At 44.6% G+C, this 23,207-nt stretch overlaps 1 protein-coding gene across 2 annotated transcripts; it reads right to left on the bottom strand.

Annotated features, from left to right (window-relative positions):
* Window positions 1-12,621, bottom strand: LOC112245305 (cadherin-related family member 5-like). 2 transcript variants are annotated; one of them, XM_024413328.2, is made up of 17 exons: window positions 12,453-12,621; window positions 10,160-10,366; window positions 9,672-9,749; window positions 6,912-7,114; window positions 6,174-6,230; window positions 5,984-6,076; window positions 5,789-5,875; window positions 5,564-5,674; window positions 5,217-5,387; window positions 5,031-5,121; window positions 4,840-4,946; window positions 3,909-4,109; window positions 3,683-3,814; window positions 3,491-3,569; window positions 1,892-2,085; window positions 1,747-1,767; window positions 1-1,522 (listed from the first exon to the last, which is right to left on the bottom strand). In XM_024413328.2, the coding sequence occupies exons 1-17, from the start codon at window positions 12,496-12,498 to the stop codon at window positions 350-352; spliced, it is 3,051 nt and encodes a 1,016-aa protein (XP_024269096.2). In that variant the 5' UTR covers window positions 12,499-12,621; the 3' UTR covers window positions 1-349. The 2 variants fall into 2 exon arrangements, with proteins under 2 accessions (XP_024269096.2, XP_024269097.2); XM_024413329.2 differs by lacking the exon at window positions 12,453-12,621 and adding an exon at window positions 12,031-12,259.
* Between the last annotated feature and the right edge of the window lie 10,586 nt (window positions 12,622-23,207).

Below are 23,207 nucleotides of genomic sequence, written 5' to 3'. Positions count from 1 at the left end.
AATAAACAGATGCACGATACATATTTATTTGTAAGTAGGCCTACACACAGTGTGCAGGAGTCCATTCAACACAATAAGAACAACAACACAGCAACACAACAGACTCAAGTCATAGGCCTATGTTACAAGTGAAGTGTAGCCTATATCTCAGACACATGGCCTGTTGTGTTGTGTTTCATTTACACTTGGTTGAGGCAAGTCTAGGATGTTCCGATGTCATCAGTGTACTGTATGTGTGTGTGTGTTTCTGTGTGTGTTTATATGGACGTGTTTCAGAGCGTTCCGACATCTTTGGCCTCAGCAACTCACCAAAGATACTTTTAGTTAGAGAGTGTTGCTGGGTTACTGTCTATCTCTCCTTTGATTGGCCCACTGATACTTCCTGCTCGGTATTACAGGGTTGAGATGATTGACTCCCCTGTTTCAAGCTCTCTGCTTCGCTCTCCAAATGACCCCCCTTTCCTTCCATATAATCACTGCCTCTCTCGACCCCTCCCTTGTCTCCCTCCATCAATTCCATCGCTCTCTCCACTCCTTCGCCATTCTCAGTCCCCTCGTCCTCTCCACTGCTGGGGGGGATCTCAGTAGTGATGTCATTGTCATAGTTTGTTATCAGGAATGTGGGCTGTACTCGAAAACAGAGTCTCACCAGCTCTTCATCCTCATCATCATCACTGGTCCTGATGGCCTCCTCATCCCCCAGGAAGCAGTCATCATCCCCAATGGAGGCTGTCTCAGGGCTGTGTGTGGAGAGTTTGCACTTCTCAGGGTACCCCGGTGGTCCTACCTGCTCTGGGGTGGGCATGGTCAGTACAGGTATGTGTGCCTGCCCTGTAGTGGGTTTAGGTGGGGGTGTCCCAACGCTGTCCTGCTCTGGACAGGGTGGAGTAAGTAAAGGTGTGTGAGTATCTCCTGTACACTCTGGAGTGTGTATTGGGTCTGCAGCAGGTGAAAGAGGGAGAGGTGTGGTAATTGAGGTAGGAGGTGGGGTGGCATGGGGGGGTGAGTTGATAGGAATGGGAGGAGGTAAAGGTGTGTGTACCTGCTGTTGGGTAGGTGAAGTAGGTGGGTGGGTGTCTTTAGGAGTCTCTTCTACCTGAGTGGGTGTACCTACCTCTTCTGCAATAGGGAAGGGGTGTGTATGTGAAAATCTGTCTGTAGATAAAGGTTCATCCATCAGATTCGGGGTAGGTGTGGGGAGTGTGGGTGTGTTAAAGCTAGAGTTGTCCAAGGGTTGAGTGGATGTTGTGAGTAGTTCAGGTGTGGTGGTTGTAGCAGGTGTATGGGAGGAGTTGGGTGAAGCAGGGCAATGACTGGGGTCTGTAGGAGTGGTGCTGGGTAGTATAGGCTGGATGTAGGTCGTTGAGGGTATAGCTATAGGTAAAGCATTGAGTGGAGAAGAGTTGAATTCTGCAGGACTGTAGATGCTCTGACTGCCCAGTAGCTTGGAGGTGGAGCTGCTCAGACCCTCTTTTTTAAATTTCACCTCATCCAGTACTGGCATGGGACTACTGTGACTCACCTGGGGAGAAAAAACACACACACAACAAGATGGCTACACTATGCCCTGTATGACACACACACACACACACACACACACACACACACACACACACACACACACACACACACACACACACACACACACACACACACACACACACACACACACACACACACACACACACACACACACACACACACACACACACACACACACAGGGGCTGAGAGGAGGAGAGACTCACCAGTTGGAAGCATTGTAATCTCTAAACCAGCAGGGGAGAGGAGACAGAGAGACACACAGGTCAGAGCACAGGACCAGAATGTGTAAATGTTAGAGTTTAAAAGTTAAAAGGTTAGGGGTCAGGGTGAGGTGTCAGTGTATCTCACCACGTTGGGGTGCTTCCCCTGGGCTATACAGCCCCTGTCCTCTGGGTCCTTCAGTCCTCTGTATGTCTGGAGTACATGCTGCAGTGCATACAGAGTGCAGCCTAACAGAGTCAGCCCCAGGATGACCATACCCATAGCCTTGCCCACTGCACAGCTACCAGGAAGAAGCCCATCCCCCAATTGGCCCTGAGGGACTGCACCCACACACACAAAACACACACACACACACACACACACACACACACACACACACACACACACACTGAGTGTACAAAACATTAGGAACACCATTTATACTGACTCTAGACACAGGCACACCCACTCACATATAGTCATATACGCTGCTGCTACTCTGTTTATCATACACTGAACGTACAAAACCTTAGAAAACATTACTAATATTGAGTTGCACCCCCTTTTTCCTTCAGAACAGACTCAATTAGCCTGGGCATGGACTTTACAAGGTATTGAAAGCATTCCACAGGGATGCTGGCCCATGTTGACTCCAATGCTTCCCACAGCTGTGTGAAGTTGGCTGGATGTCCTTTGGGTGGTGGACCATTCTTGATACACACAGGAAACTGTTGAGCGTGAAAAACCCAGCAGAGCTGCAGTTCCTGACACACTCAAACTGGTGCGCCTGGCACCTAATGCCATACCCCGTTCAAAAGCACTGAAATATTTAGTCTTGTCAGTTCACCCTCAGAATGGCACACATACACAATCCACGTCTCAATTGTCTAAAGGCTTAAAAATCCTTCTAAGGATAGAACCCTTTATTTCAATTTTCGCCTAAAATTACATACCCGAATCTAACTGCCTGTAGCTCAGGACCTGAAGCAAGGATATGCATATTCTTGATACCATTTCAAAGGAAACTCTTTGAAGTTTGTGGAAATGTGAAATGAATGTTGGAGAATATAACACGTTAGTTCTGGTAAAAGATAATACAAAGAAAAAAACATGCGTTTTTTTGTATTTTTTTGTACCATCATCTTTGAAATCAAAGAGAAAGGCCAAATTGTATTACTCCAGCTCAGGCACAATTTAGATTTTGGCCACTAGATGGCAGAAGTGTATGTGCAAAGTTTTAGACTGATCCAATGAAGCATTGCATTTCTGTTCAAATGTTGTATCAAGACTGCCCAAATGTGCCTAATTGGTTTATTAATACATTTTCAAGTTCATAATTGTGCACTCTCCTCAAACAATAGCACGGTATTATTTCACTGTAATAGCTACTGTAAATTGGACAGTGAAGTTAGATTAACAAGAATTTAAGTTAACTTAAATTCTTGTTTTCTGCCAACATCAGATATGTCTATGTCCTGGGAAATGTTTTTGTTTCTTACAACCTCATGCTAATCGCATTAGCCTATGTTAGCTCAACCATCCCACAGGGGTGTGTAAAATGATCCTGTAGAGGTCCCCTTCATCTACACTGATTGAAGTGGATTTAACAAGTGACATCAATAACAGGTCATAACCTTCACCTGGATACAACTGGTCAGTCTATGTCATGTTTTGTACATACAGACACTGATGATGAACTGCAGAGCAAGTATGACCACACAGATTCCAATTATGTGTGTGTGTTACCTGTTTGTCCTTCAAACAGCACCTCCACCTTTATGAGAGCCGTGTCCATTTCACCTGACTCCAAATCCACAGCCACTACCTGCAGGATATCATCGTCATCAACATCAGCTTCACCAATGCAGCTTGTCCATCCTCAATAGAGAGTAATTAGGTTGTTCTCTGGTACTACTCTTCTGTCCAATCAAAGCCCACCTTCAGACTGTGTGTCTGTGATGGCCATAGCTGATTGGTTCTGGCAATCAGAAGCCCCTCCTGTGTGATGTGGTAGAACTGTGTGTGATTGGACGAGGACCTCAGGGAATAGTGCATATTGGGATTGATGCCCTACCGATTGAGAGAAGAGAGAGTTGAAGTTACAGAATATTATATTATGCATGTATAGCTGTGTGTATGTGTGTGTGTGTGCATGTGTGCATACATCAGAGAAGTCCCTGTCCTGTGTCTGTATCAGCAGCACAGTGTTGCCGTAAGTGTTGACCAGTGAGGCAGGGCTGTCGCCTTCGATGACAAAGCCACGGTATTCAGGCCAACTGAACTGAGGAGGAAAGTGGTTGACAGCAACAACACGGACCACCACTGTGGCAACTGAGTACTTCCTAGGGTCATTCCTCTGGTATGCCTGAGGAGGGGGAGAAATTTTTCATTAATAATGGTTTTGTTCAGTCTCCATACTCGTTTATACACTCAGTGGACAGTTTATTAGGTAGACCCATGAAGTACCGGGTCGGACCCTCTTTTATCTCCAGAACATCCTGAATTCTTCAGGACATGGAAACATTGCTCAATTGGAATCAAAGGACCTAACGTGTACCAGGAAAACATTCCCCACACCATTACACCACCGCCACCAGCCTGTACCGTTGACACCAGGCAGGATGGGGCCATGGACTCTGCCATCAGCATGACGCAACAGGAATCTGGATTCGTCGGACCAGGCAATGTTTTTCCACTCCTCAATTGTCCAGTGTTGGTGATTGCGTGCCTACTGGAGCTGCTTCTTCTGGTGTGGTCGGCTGCTGCAATAGCCCATCCATGACAAGGACCAATGAGTTGTGCGTTCCAAGATGCCGTTCTGTTCTCCACTGTTTTACTGCGCTGTTATTTGCCTGTTTGTGGCCCACTTGTTAGCTTGAATGCTTCTTGCCATTCTCCTTCGACCTCTCTTCGTTTTGCCCATTCTAATGTTCAATCAAACAGTACCTGAATGCCTCGATGCCTGTCTGCTGCTTTATATAGCAAGCCATAGCCACGTGACTCACTATCTGCAAACCATTTTTGTGAGCGGGGTGGTGTACCTTATAAACTGTCCACTGAGTGTAAGTCTGCATAAGTGTGTGTGTGTGTCTCACCATGACTTGGAGGTGTAGTGTGGGTGTCTGTAGTCTGTTCTCTACTCCTCTTGTCAGACGCACCTCCCCTGTCAGCTCATCCATCACGAAATGCCCGCTATCAGCCCCTGACAACATGTAGCTATCTATGTTATCAGCTCCTAATATTGTTCTGCATTTCATTGTAAAGTTAAACGATGTGTGTGTGTTACCTGACAGGATGCTGTAGCTGAGAGGTGTGCTGAGGCCTCTGTCTCCATCCACAGCATTGATTGGCCCGGGAGAGAAGTCCAGAAGAATGTCCTATAACAGACAACATTAACACAATACATCAGTCCCTAACCGCTAACCACCGACACCTACCACCAACACCTACCACCCGAACCCTGGTCACTAACCTGTTCGCCTTCTGTGATGTTAACCATGTAGATGGGATTGGTGCAGACACGATTTGATTGGTTGTTGGAGATGGGCGTGCACGGCAGGAAATGTGGGTACTGGTCCTCTCTGTCCAAGATATTCACGATCAGGATGGCACTGGTGTTGAACTTCTCTGCAGTGTTAATCTCCTACACATACATAAATAGACACATACACACACACAGACCGTATCAGACTGAAACAGACTGGTTGGTGGAACAGTTCCAGTCATGCAATCTGATTGGTGTGCATTATTCACAAAATATATCACGCAGATTGTAGGAGCAGCCAAACTCTTTCAGTAGCAGTAGGTCTATTAGTATACCAAAGCGGATATGGTAATCTCTAGTTGTGTTTTGGTCTCGTAGTCCAGAGGCTTGGCCAGTATCACCTCTCCACTGTTAGGGAGATCCACTCTGAAGTATGCAGCATCAGGCTGGAACAGAGACCACCCACAAATACTGTACACACTCATTTAAATGCACAACATTATTGATGCAGTAAGGAGACCTGGTGTATATTTATGTATAAAACGTTATTAATACTGTACCAAGGTCTGGTCGATGGAGTACATGATGGTGTCATCATCTGCATCTGTGGCCTGGACTGTAAACACCACTGTATTCACCTCAGCCAGCTAGACAGCACGCAATAGTCTGTTTCAGTGTGTGTGTGTGTGTGTGTGTGTGTGTGTGTGTGTGTGTGTGTGTGTGTGTGTGCGCGCTTACATGTGTAGTCTACTTACCTCACTGATGCTGCGAGGCTGAATGGTGCTCTCCACAAACTCAGGAGTGTTATCATTCTCATTCAAAATCTCCACCATGATGCTGTACTCACTCTGAAACACACACACACACATTTAGAAGTTTGGGATCCATAATAAAATCACTGTGGTAAAAGGGACAAATATATTTCCAGAAATGAATAGTCTCTACCTGCCCAATGTCCTCCTCAAAGCAGGTCAACGCTGCCATCAGGACTGGGCCCTGAACCTGAAACACACACACACAAATACACACAAAAATGGTTATTCCAACCATAGGAGCCCGCTCTCAATGTTCAAAAGAACATGCAAGGAAAATGCACCCCACACCATAACGTAATCTTCGTTTACTCAAGTGTTTCCTTTATTTCGTCAGTTACCAGTATGCCTACAGTCGGGAAGGCCGCAATTTGGGCAGCATGCACGCCAGATATACAGCTTGTTGCATTGTGGTCAAATAAACATATAATCCATAGAAGGGTTTTGGAACCTATTACCCTGGCAATATGACTGTTACACTCATAGGTACACTCATGGGTACACTAACAATGGCTGTCAGTCCTGATTTAAATGGAAACTACCACCTATGATTTCTTAATCTGGCCCTGCTAATTTTAACTCTAACCTTAACCACACTGCTAATCCTAATGCTTAACCCTAACCTTAAATTAAGACCAAAAAGCTACTTTTTGTTATCATTAATGTTAACAATTTTGCCAATTTTGACTTTGAAGCTGGCCTATCTGGCAGAAATCGCTCAGTTCTACCTCCAGGGCAAGATTCATGATAATAAAGGTCAACCTGAATCTGCATATGACTCTGCTGTGTGTTGTTGTTTGAGTCATGTTCCAAACCAAGACCAAATCCTGTCATCATTGTGACAAAATTGCAATAACATTTTTAAGATTACCTCCCGGTCCAGAACTCTGTCCAATGGGGCCTTGAGTCTGATGCTCCGCCCTTCCAGGAAGAACCAATCAGCATCCTCCCCAGTTAGGTTCCAGACAACATCATTGGCTGTCAGCTCTGTGTTAAGCTCAATGATAAGTTCTCCCATCATGCTGTTCTCTCTAACCGTGGAAAACACATCCTGGCCCTCCAGACAAGGGTTCCCTGCCAGTCAGACAAGTCTATGATTAGCACAGTAGCCAATCAGACAAAGTGCTGAGCCTTTGGGATATAAACCACGCAGGAAGCACAATTTCTGCTGACAACAAACACCTTTTCGGTAGATATTTAAAGGTTATTTCAGCTAATGGATTTAATCAATAAATACATGAATTCTGGCAAAGCAATAACAGAACAGCCTACAAGAAGGTGTGCCAACCCTGCTGAAAAAAACAACACAGACTGCTTGTAAATTTCAAGCTGGTCCATGCTGGTCAAGCTGGTCTGACCAGCAGATGTGGAGTGGAGGGTATACCCAGTATATGCCGTATACCCACTTTTTTTGTGGGTATTGCGGTTACTCACAATGCTTATCAAAGTAGTGTGGTGTAGTGGAGGTATATAGCGTATCAATTAATAAGGCTGATGGAACAGATCAGAATGTTTAGCTTAAAATGTTGATAAACTATAATTTCTTCACATTTTAAGCGCAGCAATATGTCCACAGTGGTAGGCATACTCGCAAATGTTCCAAAATGCAATTGGCTGCAAAACACTGTTCTAAAATGTGCACAGCTCATGCAAGAGGTTTCATGTACAGAGATAAAAATATCTTTAGAAATTTTGAAAGAGGGGAGATGCAACAACTATCATTGGTTGCTAATACGACTAGGTTAATGCCTTTGGCTGCTAGACAATGAAAGAAAGTTGATTTGAAAACCAATAGGCATGCACACACATATGTACAGTGCCTTCGGAAAGTATTCAGACCCCTTGACCTTTTCCACATTTACAGCCATTACATCCGTATTCTGAAATTGATTCACCTGTTTTTTTCCCTAGAAAAACGACACACAATACTCCATTAGGACAAAGCAAAAACAGATTTTAGCAAATTTATATTAATTTATGAAATAATAAATGCTGAAATATCACAGCTATTTTCAAGTCTCTACAGAGATGTTCGATCGGGTTTAAGTCCGGGCTCTGGCTGGGCCGCTCAATGAAATTCAGAGACTTGTCCCCAAGCGTTGTCTTGGCAGTGTGCTTAGGGTCGTTGTCCTGTAGGAAGGTGAACCTTCTCCCCAGTCTGAGGTCTTGAGCGTGCTGGAGCAGGTTTTCATCAAGGATCTCTCTGTACTTTGGTCCATTCATGCTACCCTCGATCCTGACTAGTCTCCCAGTCCCTACCGCCGAAAAACATCCCACAACATGATGCTGCGACCACCGTGCTTCACCGTAGGAATGGTGCCAGGTTTCCTCCAGACATGATGCTTGGCATTCAGGCCAAAGAGTTCAATCTTGGTTTCATCAGACTAGAGAATCTTGCTTCTCATTGTCTGAGATTTGTTTAAGTGCCTTTTGGCAAACTCCAAGCAGGCAGTCATGTGCCTTTTATTGAAGAGTGGCATCCGTCTGGCCACTCTACCATAAAGGCCTGATTGTTGGAGTGCTGCAGAGATGGTTGTCCTTCTGAAATGTTCTCCCATCTCCACAGAGGAACTCTGGAGCTCTGTCAGAGTGACCATCGGGTTCTTGGTCACTTCCCTGACCAAGGCCCTTCTACCCCGACTGCTCAGTTTGGCCGGACGGCCAGCTCTTGGAAGAGTCTTTGTGGTTCCAAACTTCTTCCATTTAGAAATGAAGGAGGCCACTGTGTTCATTTTTTAGTACCCTTCCCCAGATCTGTGCCTCGACACAATCCTGTCTCAGAGTTTTACAGACAATTCCTTTGACCTCATGGCTTGGTTTTTGCTCTGACTTACACTGTCAACTGTGGCAACTTATATAGACAGGTGTGTGCCTTTCCAAATCATGTCCAATCAATTTAAATTTACCACAGGTGGAATCCAATGAAGTTGAAGAAATGTTGTTGGGCCCTGACCTTAGAGAGCCGTTTTATTTCTCTATTTGGTTAGGTCAGGGTGTGATTTGGGGTGGGCATTCTATGTTGTCTATTTCTTTGTTGTTTTTGCCTAGTGTGGTTCCCAATCCGAGGCAGCTGTCTATCATTGTCTCTGATTGGGGATCATATATAAGTTGTAATTTTCCGTTTGGGTTTTGTGGGGTGTTGTTTTCCATTCAGTATCTGTGCCTGACGGAACTTTTCTCTTTCGTTTTTGTATTCGTTATTTTTGTTTGAGTGATTCTTGACAATATAGATCATGAACACTTTCCATGCTGCGCTTTGGTCCACTCTTCCTTACGACGACGAGCATTACAAAACATCTCAAGGATGATCAATGGAAACAGGATGCACATGAGCTCAATTTCAACTCTCATAGCAAAGTATCTGAATTCCTATGTAAATAATTTCTGTTTTTTATTTTTAATAAATGTGAAGAAAAAAATGTAAACCTGTTTTTGCTTTGTCCTTTTACTTTGGCGTATTGTGTGTAGATTGATGAGGGAAAAAATTACTCATTGTCTTGGGCCCCTAGGGCCTGTGTGCGCGTGTGTGTGTATTTTCAGGTTTTCTTCAGCAGGGAAGGAAGAAGCTTATGGAAACGTGGTGATGGGTGTATTTGCCATAAATATATACCGGTACATTACAACTACTTACAATTTTCTCGTCTCACAGTTTGGTCACCACTCCCGGCCTCCCAAGGCAAGCCATCTTCTACAATTGTATAGGGATGCCCTGCACGAACCAAAACAGCTCACTTTTACACACAGCTTCATTGGAAACTCTGTCTAAATTAAATTAAAGTACTTACAAATTCGTAACATATTGCACGAATTGACATTTTTAACATATCATACGAAATGAATGGTGTTGTACAAAATGTGTGCAATATTCGGGACCCGTTTTGGCTTGTGGGTGCTACTTTCAGTACTAATAGCTAAAAAGTATATACAAAACCTCTGGAACGCATCTTTAGTTACGATGTGGAACACTGACAGTCCAACAGGGTCTCGTTCAATAGTTCTACTAGTTCTACACACACACCATTCAACAGAAAACTGTCCTCCCTCCCTACTTGTGTTTTTTTCTTTTTCTATGAGACAGTCAGGGTAAGATAATAATACAGTTGTGGTGATGGGTCTTACCTGTGACTCTGAGGGGACTGAGGAGGAGTAGTGTGGACCAGAGCAGGACCCTCCACCTGGACAGACAAGGCCTCTGTGGCTGCATCATTACAGCCTCAATCCAACACCAGGTCTTAATCACAGCCCCTAGCCTTGGATCTAGAACCTTCCTTAGCACAGCTCCATGCTCCGGGCCTAGTCCCAGCCTCTCACACCACAACCCCTGGCCTGGAACAGAGAATGATAAGTGTGGTAACATAAGAGCCATTTTGTTGTTGAACAACAAATAGTTTTGCCACTGATCAATGCTAGACTATCTGTGGCTAGCTAGCAGTATTAACATGTCTGTCACTGAGCAATGCTAAGCTAACTACGACTAGACAGCTGTGTTGACACTGTCTTTATTGTCATTGGTGTAACTTAAGTGAGTGATGCTAGGCTAACTATGGCAAGCTATATGTCTGTATTTACATAGGCAAGCTGTCATTGAGCAGTGCTAGGAAAGCTACAATTAACTGACACAGTGGCCACTGAGCAAAGCTAAGCTAACTATGGCTAGCCAGCTGTCTGTATTGACAAGGCTGTCACTGAAGAATGCTTGGTTAACTATGGCTAGCTTGCTGTCTGTTCTATCATGGTGGTCACTGTGACTAAACGATGCTAGGCTAACTATCTAGCTTTCTGTGTTGACATTGCTTGATTGACTGTGGGCTTGTGCCATCAGTATCCCTCACCTTTTCACATTACACTTTATTCAGTGGCTAATGTTAGCATTGGGCACATTGTAATTCCTGGTCCTGCTTAACTGATCAAGTTAAGGTCTTTACTGAAGCTGTAATTAATGTTTAGTTGGATGGAGATAAGCTCTAAGGGTCAGGACTTTAACACACTTAAACACACTTGCATGCACGCACATACAACACAGACACACACACAAGTAAGTGGGATTTTGTTCAGCTTTCCCTGTCTGACAAACCACCTCACCTCTAACCCCTGCTCTCCCCACCTCAGTCCTCCCTGAACCCCTCCCCTGCTTGACTCTGAGACAGACAACCACCCTTCACCCTTCCTATAACCCTCCCTCTCTCTACTGACACAGCAGTACCTTCTAGATGTGAATGTGTTATTGCCCGGTAAGTGATTGAGAGTCACGTAAGGTGACAAATCAGGTCAGGATAAACAACATTGTCAGATCTGTATAGTATTTAAAGACACATATCCATTCCTGGAGTCTAAATAATGAATTCTGTCTTTTGGCTGTGCTGCCAACAAACCTCCTTCCATGGGGCCTAGTTCTGGTTCCTGTCAGGGTTTAGGATCACTCCATTCCATCTCAATTCCAAGAAATAAAGCATCCATGAGTAAATTTGAAATCACACACACACACACACACACACACACACACACACACACACACACACACACACACACACACACACACTCTATGCATAGTCACTTTACCCCTACCTACATGTACAAATTACCTCGACTAACCTGTACCGGTACCCCCTGTATCTCATTTTATTGTGTTACTTTTTATTTACATGTTTTACTACATTTTATTTAGTAAATATTTTATTAACTACATTTCTTGAACTGCATTGTTGTTTAAGGGCTCGTAAGTAACCATTTCACGGTAAGGTCTACTCTACACCTGTTGAATTCGGTGCATGTGACAAAACAAATTTGATTTGATTTTGATGAACTCAAAAGTATTACCCTGCACACACACAGACACACGCAAGCACGCACACATAAATCATATTCCTTGCTTTACTATCCTTGTGGGGACTTTGGGGGTTTTCCGGTACCCACAAGCATAATAATGCAAGCCCCTCCCCCCACACACATATACACATACAGACACACCACCTTTACTTGTGCTGACTGACCTTTCGCTGTTAGATCATCTGTGGGTTATGTTCTTAATGCCTAGAGAATACAACATATCTGCTGGACGGACTGTAGGAACACATATACATACACAGCCTTCCAAGCTGACCCAGGGAGCGTGTCCTCACAGCAATAAGCACACACTAAGAAACATAAGCACAGATACACAAGCAGACACCGCCAAACGTACAGAAAGAAACACGGACGCAAACACACACAGTACTTGAACTCTCTCTCACACACCAGACAGACAGCAGCTTAAAAGGCATTTCCTGAGGATAACTGTCGGCTCAGGGGGAGGGATTTACCTGGTGACAGTCCGATAAACAAACAAAATACTTCGAGAGCACTAGCCAATCGAGGTGCCTAGAAAGATCATACTAGAACAGCATGGAGGTTAAAGACAGGAGTCAAATCTCACCTGACTGTCCCTTTTGACTTCCTCCACACACACCTCTGGGATCCATGGTGGTTGAATATGGTTTCCATCAGGCATTACAGGTCCGGGTTGTGGTGTGGATATAAAGATGTGGCTGATTAAGCCTATTGATGATCTAGTCACAGTGGAGGCAAGGGACACACGTCTTATAAGGGTGTTGTTTGAGCCAGTGTGCGAGTGCGTCAGATGCTCTTCGCTAATCAGGCTTGACAAAGGATTACCAATCAAACATAGGATTTTAAGCATGACACCCATGCCCCACTTCTCACACACACACACACACACACACACACACACACACACACACACACACACACACACACACACACACACACACACACACACACACACACACACACACACACACACACACACCAGACCCAGAGATGGAGAGGCAGAGAGTAAAGCCTCTTTCTATTTCTCTCTCTCTCAATTCAATTCAAAGGACTTTATTGGCATGGGAAACATACATTGCCAAAACAAGTAAAATAGATAATAAACAAAGTGAAATAAACAATAAGAATTTAACAGTAAACAAGTTTCAAAGGGATAGAGACCTTTCAAATGTCATATTAAGGCTATGCACAGTGTTGTAACGATGTGCAAATAGTTAAAGTACAAAAGGGAAAATAAATAAACATGCATATAGGTTGTATTTACAATGGTGTTTGTTCTTCACTGGTTGCCCTTTTCTTGTGGCAACAGGTCACAAATCTTGCTTCTGTGATGGCACACTGTGATATTTCATCTAATAGATATGGGAGTTTATCAACATTGGATTTGTTTTCGAATTGTTTGTGGGTCTGTGTAATCTGAGAGAAATATGTGTCCCTAGTATCGTCATACATTTGGCAGGAGGTTAGGAAGTGCAGCTCAGTTTCCACCTCATTTTGTGGGCAGACCCACATCAGAGCTGAAGATCGGCTTAAAGCTAGTTGGCTCATGGAGGTCTTGTCTAGTATGTGGTTGTGACTGCCTGGTTGGTCAGGTAGACTCACAGCTTTCAGGTAGATCAGATGCTGGCCCCTTCGCGGGTACAACTGATAACAGGACCTTTGTGTCTGCACAGCTAAATCAAGGGTGTACATTTAACTTTAAAGGTGTCAAGTGTACACTAATTTCAGTGAAGATATGAGTCCCACTGTACCGGGGTTAAAATAACAATTTGGAAAATGTTAAAGATTGAACTCTGTTGCAGTGTTGCCCATTTATCTCTTAAATGTAAGCATCTGCCTCTGGAGCTAAAGATTGCACATTCGAATCTACTGATAGAAAGTTATTTTTTCCCCAAAAAATCTGAGCCTATCCCAAACCTTAACCCTTACCTTAACCATTCAGAGTTAATTCCTAAAACTCCTTAATTTCCTGAAACACTTTGAAATTTGACGTTTGAGAAACATGGATGAACTAATTCTGATGTCAGACTGTGATATCTTATTGGTTGAGGTGTCATTTGATGTTTCTCTTTCTCCTATAGGCTTAAAAGGTGTCATGTGATATGTTTCTCTTCACCATGGCTGCGGTTCAAACTCATAAAATACACATCCTCGTCCACTAACCCTCGCCTTATGCTCTTGGGGGAATCCCCTTCATCATCTTGGAGGGCGGTCCAAATGATTAGCCAAGCAAGGGAAATTTGCAACATAAGCTCCTCAGACCTCGTTTTTTAGTCGAGTTTGCGAGTGTACAATTATGTTCACTCCGGGGCCTGAAACTCCCCATAATTCAATTTGCGACAATTGTACATCCGCTAAGAAAAGACCGCCAAAAATTAAAACCTCAACGTCAATATGGAGTCAACATACAAGGGGGGTGTCAATGTAAATAGTCCAGGTGGCCATTTGATTAATTGTTCAGCAGTCTTATGGCTTGGGAGTAGAAGCTGTTAAGGAGCCTTCTAGTCCACTTGCTGTGCAGTAGCATAGAGAACAGTATGACTTGGATGACTGGAGTCTTTAACAATATTTGGGGCATTCCTTTGACACTGCCTAGTATATAGGTCCTGGATGGCAGGATGCTTGGCCCCTGAGATGTACTGGGCCATATGCAGTACCCTCTGTAGCACCTTACGTTCAGATACCAAGCTGTTGCCATACCAGACGGTGATGCGACCGGTCAGGATGCTCTCGATGGTGCAGCTGTAGAACATTTTGAGGATCTGGGGACCCATGACAAATCTTTTCAGTCTCCTTAGGGAGAAAAGGTGTTGCCATGCCCTCTTCATGACTGTCTTGGTGTGATTGGACCATGATAATTCATTGGTGATGTGGACACCAAGGAACTTGAAACTCTTGACCCACTCCACTGCAGCCCCGTCGATGTTAGCGGGGGCCTGTTCAGACCTCCTTTTCCTGCAGTCCACGATCAGCTCCTTTGTCTTGCTCACATTGAGGGAGAGGTTGTTGTCCTGGCACCACACTGCCAGTTATCTGACCTCCACCCTATAGGCTGTCTCGTCATTGTCGATAATCAGGCCTACCACTGTTGTGTCGTCACCAAACTTAATGATGGTGTTGGAGTCATGTTTGGACACACAGTCGTGGGTGAACAAGGAGTACAGTAGGGGACTAAGCACGCACCCCTGATGGACCCTAGTGTTGAGGATCAGTGTGGCAGACATGGTGTTGCCTACCCTTACCACTTGGGGGTGGCCCATCAGGAAGTCCAGGATCCAGTTGCAGAGGGAGGTGTTTAGTCCCAGGGTCCTTAGCTTAGTGTTGTGCTTTGTGGTCCCTACGGTGTTGAACACTGAGCTGTAGTCAATGAACAGCATTCTCACATAGGTGTTCCTTTTATCCAGGTGGGAAAGGGAAGTGTGGAGTGTGATTGAGATTGCATCATCTGTGGATCTGTGTGAGCGGTATGCGAATTGGAGTGGGTCTAGGGTATCCAGGATGATGCTATTGATGTGAGCCATGACCAGCCTTTCAAAGCACTTCATGGCTACCGTGAGTGCTACGGGGCGGTAATAATTTTGGCAGGTTACCTTCGTTTCCTTGGGCACAGGGACTGTGGTGGTCTGCTTGAAACATTTAGGTATTACAGACTCGGTCAGGGAGAGGTTGAAAATGTCAGTGAAGACACTTGCCAGTTGGGCTGCGCATGCTTTGGGTACACGTCCTGGTAATCCGTCTGGCCCATGCCTTTGTGAATGTTGGCCTGTTTAAAAGTCTTGCTCACATCGGCTACCAAGAGCGTTATCACACAGTCGTCCGGAACAGCTGGTGTTCCATTGCATGCTTCAGTGTTGCTTGCCTCGAAGCAAGCATAAAAGGCATTTTGCTCATCTGGAAGGCTCACGTCAATGGGCAGCTCGTGGCTGTGTTAACCTCTGTAGTCCGGAATAGTTTTCAAGCCTTGCCACATCCTACGAGCATCAGAGCTGGTGTAGTAGGATTCTATCTTAAAGCATCCGGATTAGTGTCCCAATCCTTGAAATTGGCAGCTCTAGCCTTTAGCTCGATGTGGATATCATAAGGTACTCTACCGGAATGTGTGTGTGTGTCAGGGAGGGTCGACTGACACGGCTCAGAATGCCCCTGACCTCACTCCACCACACCCCTCCCAGGGACCTGTTACCGAAACAACTGTAACAGTACACACACACACACACGCCACACACACACACACTCAGGAATATACACACATATATACAGCATACAATTCTCAGCAGATCCTCTCAAACTCTGTCAGGTTGGATAGGGAGAGTTGCTGCATAGCTATTTTCAGGTCTCTCCAGAGATGTTCAAGTCCCCATCTGCAAAGGTACCGCACACATAAGTGATTATTTTTGCAACAATGATAACATTCTATACCTACAGAGATAAAGACAGGCTGCTCCAACTGTTCCTGTCTAAATGGAGCAGTGGTGTGTACACACACACATTGTCCCCCAACCGCCTGCACACACCCCACCTAGGTAAGGTGGGTGCTGTGCAGTGTGAGTGCTGTACCTTCAACCAGTGTGTCTATAGCAGACAAACTTTACACACCCGACCAGCCTTGTCCTACCCTTCACTCCCAGGACAACACAGTGCAGTGTGTGAGGAGAGCCTGTCCCCCCCTAAACTGTTCCAACACACACACACACACCGCACAGAGAGTGCTGCCCTAAATGCATAGGTATAACACGTGTGTTTTTGCCTGTGTGTTTCTTCCAGACTGTTCCTTTGAGAACAATGTGTTTGAGGATGACGAGGTGTTCCCCTGCCCGGTGAGTGTGTGTGAGGGGTGTGTGTGTGTGTGTGTTTCAGGGAGGGTCAACTGACACGGCTCAGAATGCCCCTGGCTTCACTGCACCACACCCCTCCCAGGGACCTGTTGCCAGAACAACTGTAACGGTACACACACACGCCACACACACGCACTCAGGCATACAAACGCATATGTACAGCACACAATTCTCAGCAGATCCTCTCAAGCTCTCTCAGGTTGGATAGGGAGAGTTGCTGCATGGCTATTTTCAGGTCTCTCCAGAGATGTTCAAGTCCGGGCTCTTGCTGGGCCACTCAACGACATTCAGAGACTTATTCTGAAGCCACTCATGCATTGTCTTGGCTGTGTGCTTAGGTTTTTTATTCTATTGGAAGGTAAACCTACACCCCAGTCTGAGGTGCTGAGCGCTCGGGAGCAGGTTTTCATCAAGGATCTCTTTGTACTTTGCTCTGTTCATCTTTGCCTCGATCCCGACTAGAGAATCTTGTTTCTCATGGTCTGAGAGTAAGGCCCGACGCTGGAGATGAGAAGCAGGTACGAGGAGTTAAACATTTAATGAGGAACCCGGGCGGTGTGTTTGGGATCATTGTCATGCTGAAAGACCAAGCCACGTTTCATCTTCAATGCCCTTGCTGATGGAAGGAGGTTTTCACTCAAAATCTCACGATACATGGCCCCATTCATTCTTTCCTTTACACGGATCAGTCATCCTGGTCCCTTTGCAGAAAAACAGCCCCAAAGCATGATGTTTCCACCCTCATGCTTCTCAGTAGGTATGGTGTTCTTTGGATGCAACTCAGCATGCTTTGTCCTCCAAACACGACGAGTTGAGTTTTTACCAAAAAGTTATATTTTGGTTTCATCTGACCATATGACATTCTCCCAATCTTCTTCTGGATCATCCAAATGCTCTCTAGCAAACTTCAGACGGGCCTATACATGTACTGGCTTAAGCAGGGGGACACGTCTGGCACTGCAGGATTTGAGTCCCTGGCGGCGTAGTGTGTTACTGATGGTAGGCTTTGTTATTTTGATCCCAGCTCTCTGCAGGTCATTCACTAGGTCCCCCCCGTGTGGTTCTGGGATTTTTGCTCACCGTTCTTGTGATCATTTTGACCCCACGGGGTGAGATCTTGCGTGGAGCCCCAGATCGAGGGAGATTATCAGTGGTCTTGTATGTCTTCCATTTCCTAATAATTGCTCCCACAGTTGATTTCTTCAAACAAGCTGCTTACCTATTGCAGATTCAGTCTTCCCAGCCTGGTGCAGGTCTACAATTTTGTTTCTGGTGTCCTTTGACAGCTCTTTGGTCTTGGCCATAGTGGAGTTTGGAGTGTGACTGTTTGAGGTTGTGGACAGGTGTCTTTTATACTGATAACAAGTTCAAACAGGTGCCATTAATACAGGTAACGAGTGGAGGACAGAGGAGCCTCTTAAAGAAGAAGTTACAGGTCTGTGAGAGCCAGAAATCTTGCTTGTTTGTAGGTGACCAAATACTTATTTTCCACCATAACTTGCAAATAAATTCATTAAAAATCCTACAATGTGATTTTCTGGATTTTTTTTTCTCATTTTGTCTGTCATAGTTGAAGTGTACCTATGATGAAAATTACAGGCCTCTCTCATCTTTTTAAGTAGGAGAACTTGCACAATTGGTGGCTGACTAAATACTTTTTTTGCCCCACTGTATATAGGCAGGTGTGTGCCTTTCCAAAATCATGTCCAATCAATCGAATTTACCACAGGTGGACTCCAATCAAGTTGTAGAAACAACTCAAGTATGAACAATAGAAACAGGATGCATCTGAGCTCAATTTCGACTCTCATAGCAAAGGGTCTGAATACCTATGTAAATAAGGTATTTCTGTTTTTAATTTTTAATTAAAAATAAGTAATTAATTCTAAAAACCGGTTTTTGCTTGTCATTATGGGGTATTGTGTGTAGATCTCTGAGGAAATGTTTTTATCTAATGCATTTTAGAATAAGGCTGTAATGTAACAAATTGTGGAAAAAGGAAAGGGGTCTGAATACTTTCCGAAGGCACTATATAGTGTCCATGCCTATGTAACCATGTCAATAAAATTGACATCCTACTGTAGCTCAAGGTATGTGTGACTCTCCCAAAGGCCTACAGATGTCGGATCTTAATTTGAGTCATTTTACTACAGCAGGAAAATAATCCTACAGCAACAGGAAATGTGAATTATTATATGGATTATAATTGATGGACATTTATGTAGAGGTTGATACATTTTTCGTAAGGGAAAATCAAGTATGACATTTCTAAGTGGGAATTGCAAACTTCAGAACCATTTTTAAACCTCAAATGTGTGTGCACCTGTTTATTTACATGCGTGCATACATGGACCTGTGTGTCAAGATTTTGATTGTGTGACTTCATTTGTTTTCCTGCAACAGGATGATCAAATTAAGATCCTACATCTCTGAGTGTTTCAGGCTGTCCATATGGGGGTTGGGTGTGGGCCAACGGGGAATCTTGGGATGATGTGTCCGACCCGTGTGAAGTGTATGCGTGTCGCGATGGGTTCAGTCCTCTGTGCGAGGAAACACTGCCCTGCTGTCAGCTGTCCTTACCCAATACAGAGTGAGTGCTGCCTAGCATGTGATGGTGAGATGGTGTACTTGCCAAGTAGCACACACACACGGTCACACACACAAAATGCACACACGTTATTCAGTGCTTAATACAGTGTTTAATACCTGTTTGTACAATGGAAAGAAAGTATACCCAAACCTGCATCAGCCCAGGTTGAACAAAAAGGGAATCAGGTGTTCAACTGAGGTGATAGAAAATCCCTCAAAAAAATCTCGCTCAGGACACTTTTATGGGTGACTATCTAGGAAAAGAAAGACAAAGGTGTACTCTGTTTCTGGATAGATCTGATTATTTGTTGACGGAACATACAGTCACGCACACACAGATCCCCCAGTTTACACACCTACTGTACCTCAGTACACAAACACCTACATAGGTAGTATATCAGTACACATACACTCTCTCTCACTTTAAGGCTTTCAGTAACGTGCATGTGTGTATAGCCCCTCAGTAACTGCACAGCAACTCTGATGAACCCTGCTTCACCTGCCAGTGCAAGGTACCTTGACCACTGTTCAGTGTTCCGTCTGGTCTCTCAATATTCCGTCTGGTCTCTCAATATTCCGTCTGGTCTCTCTGTCTTCTGTCTGGTCTTTTAGTGTTCCGTCTGGTCTCTCAGTGTTCCGTTTCACTTGTGTGCGACAGGACAAGACTTCCGCTGTGATCCCAGGTGTGTGTTGTCCCCACTGCATTCCACGGCCAGCCACCTGTGTAGCGTTCAGGGATTCCCACTAAAGGACCATCGATGGCCGCATGCCAATCAGAGTGTGTGTATTAGAGGTAAGAGCCAATACGAGGTGAGGTGTTTTTTTTATTCCAGGTAATCACCCTGCCATTCCTCAAGGAACCATACATCTACCTGGAGCGCCGGACAAATGCCATCCTACTCAACATTATAGGAATAAAGGTACTGGAACTACTGTATCTATTTACTCTTAGCTGTCTTAACACTTACCGTGTCTGAACTCCCCTCCCCCCTCAGGTGTTGTGGAGTGGGCGGTCCCACTTGGAGGGAGGTGTTCCGGGGTCGTATAAAGGTCACACCTGTGGCCTATCGTGTCTTTACTATCATTAAATGAAGACTTTTAGTTTTTATCAAAGATTCTCTGTAATTAGTATTACGCGATTAAACTGTAATTAACTAGGAAGTCGGGGCACCAAGGAAAATATTCAGATTACCAAGTTATAATTTTCCTAATATAACTTTTCAGATATTTTCATATCTGATCAATAGTCTTCTGATTAATGAATTATTCTTAACCTCACGTTAGTCCCATTCCAAACGTCGTAAATTGTTGGTTATCTGCACGAACCCAGTCTTCACTATGAGTCATCCATACATCAATTGTCTTAAATCATTTATTTACTAAATAAGTCATTCACAGAAATGCATAAACAAACAGCATATAGTAACAAGGAAATGATAACGAATGTGCCCTAGTGGGCTAAACCCGCATGGCGGCTTGTTAGAAAAAAGGGGAGTGGGGGTCAGCTGAGAAGTCACTACAGAGTTGATAATTATAACAATTGAAATGCTAATCCTTTGCACATGAACGCTCACTCATTCGGGAACAATTGCAATCAATATATACATTTACGCTCAGTGTGTCGTCGGGTCTCTGTTGAAAAGTTTGTTTCTGTTGGAGAGTTTGTCCGCCCTCTCTGTCGTGATTAGAATGGATAGTTCAGAGTGACATTCATTCATGTCGTTATGGATAGATGTTTCGGCGGTTGTCGGTCTTCGCGTTCAATGATACCGAATTCCTAGCTGCACACTAGTAATTAATATCAAAGACTTGTTCTTATTCTGTCGGTATCGATAGTCTAATAGTTTAACCATGCGGGATGGTGAAAATATTCAGCAGTCTGGTCTCAAACCTTGGCCCTCTCGTTATCGAAGTAAGCTGGTCTGCAACCTTTCTCCTCTCGTAATTGAGAGCAACATGGTCTGTTGAGAAATTCTCAAGGTGGGGGTTATATTCGGAATTGCACAAAAGGGCCTGTCCTAGGATGCCCGACCATAACTGTGCTCATGGGCGGTCCTCTGATTTAGTTCAACTCCAAAGGGAATTGGAGTTTCCTTCATTAAACAGTCCAAAATCACATTACACAATTTCACAAACAGTATCATCCTCACTCATTCATCTTATACAACAATTAGATGTAAGCCTCATATCTGAGGCTACTATATAAACAGCGTTATGGTAATGTGGCAGTATTGGCTCCCATGAGTTTCACAAAATTGTACCAAACGGACCAGTTCGTAGCTGGATTCTTCACCAATCTTTTATACCTTCTCCAGAACATAAATGTTGCTCGGACCTCAAGTTCTGTGAGGTGGAATAAATTCCTTTGTTCTCTATGAAAATTCACTCTGTCTCTATACTGTGGCCATGAGGAGATAATCTCCTCCAGGAATTTACGACCTCTCTCTGACCACAGCAGCCTGGGTGCAGGGGGGCTTGCTGTACCCAAAGAGGGCAACGTCATGACAGGTCTCTGTGGCAACTTCAACAACTACCTCCAGAGTGACCTGCGAACCCCTGCAGGAAAAGTCAGCCAATCAGAGGCCGCCTTCGGAAACAGCTGAAAGGTCTGTGTCTGTCTTGTAGTGTTAACCACAGCTCGTGTAGGCACCGACCGACCGACCGATAAAACCTAATAAAACCTAATATAACTCAAACGGAAAGCATTTGCATTTTTGCGCAGTCCAGGCAGTGCTGAGAGGGATAGTTTGGCCTGCTATTTGTTCTGGTTCTGGTCCTGAATGTTTAAGGCCATGTCTGATTTGTTGAACTGTGAACTCTTTTTATTTATTTAAATATTTTTAATATATATTGACTTTCAATGTCTGTCGAACGGACGGACGGTCGGTCGTTCGACTGACTACTGGTACTACACGACAACCCAACAACCACTGTGTACCGCCAAAGACATGCCTCAAGATCATACATGGCAAATCCTAACGCACAGACATATACATACATTTCAGGACTGCATGGACCTCTCCCAGCTCTGACAGTGTGAATGAACTTTCTGAGGAGGAACCTCACTCACTCCCTTACCTTGTTGTTGATTTATTATGATTCTGTGAAGATGAATGAATTTTTATCAACCTTGTAATGAATGCTCTGTATTTTAGGACTGTATGCTAAGTGTTTGTGATGTGACCACTGCCTGCCTCTGTAGCACTCAGGATGTTGACGGACATATTCAATCTCTCCCTATCCCAGTCTGCTGTCCCCACATGCTTCAAGTTGGCCACCATTGTTCCTGTACCCAAGAAAGCAAAGGTAACTGAACTAACTATCAACCCATAGCACTCACTTCTGTCATCATGTGCTTTGAGAGACTAGTCAAGGATCATATCACCTCTCCCTTACCTGACACCCTAGACCCACTTCAATTTGCTTACAGCCCCAATAGATCCACATACGATGCTATCGCCATCACACTGCACACTGTCTTATCCCATCAGGACAAGAGGAATACCTATGTAAGAATGCTGTTCATTGACTATAGCTCAGCATTCAACACCATAGTACCCTCCAAGCTCATCATTAAGCTTGAGGCCCTGAGTCTGAACCCTGCCCTGCTCTACAATTGGGTCCTGGACTTCCTGACGGGCCGACCCCAGGTGGTGAAGGTAGGAAACAACACCTCCACTTCATTGATCCTCAACACTGGGACCCCACAAGGGTGCGTGCTCAGCCCCCTCCTGTACTCCCTGTTCACCCATGACTGCAGCCACGCACGCCTCCAACTCAATCATCAAGTTTGTAGACGACACAACAATAGTAGGCTTGATTACCACTGACGAGACAGCCTATAAGGAGGAGGTGAGAGCTCTGGGAGTGTGGTGCCAGATAAGAGAGATGAGAGCATCCTGTCAGGCTGTATCACC

Source organism: Oncorhynchus tshawytscha, linkage group LG06 (genome assembly GCF_018296145.1).
Source record: "Oncorhynchus tshawytscha isolate Ot180627B linkage group LG06, Otsh_v2.0, whole genome shotgun sequence".
NCBI classification, from domain to species: Eukaryota; Metazoa; Chordata; class Actinopteri; order Salmoniformes; family Salmonidae; genus Oncorhynchus; species Oncorhynchus tshawytscha.
Note: the sequence above shows the minus strand (reverse complement) of the source record. Positions and strands in the feature narration are given on the sequence as shown.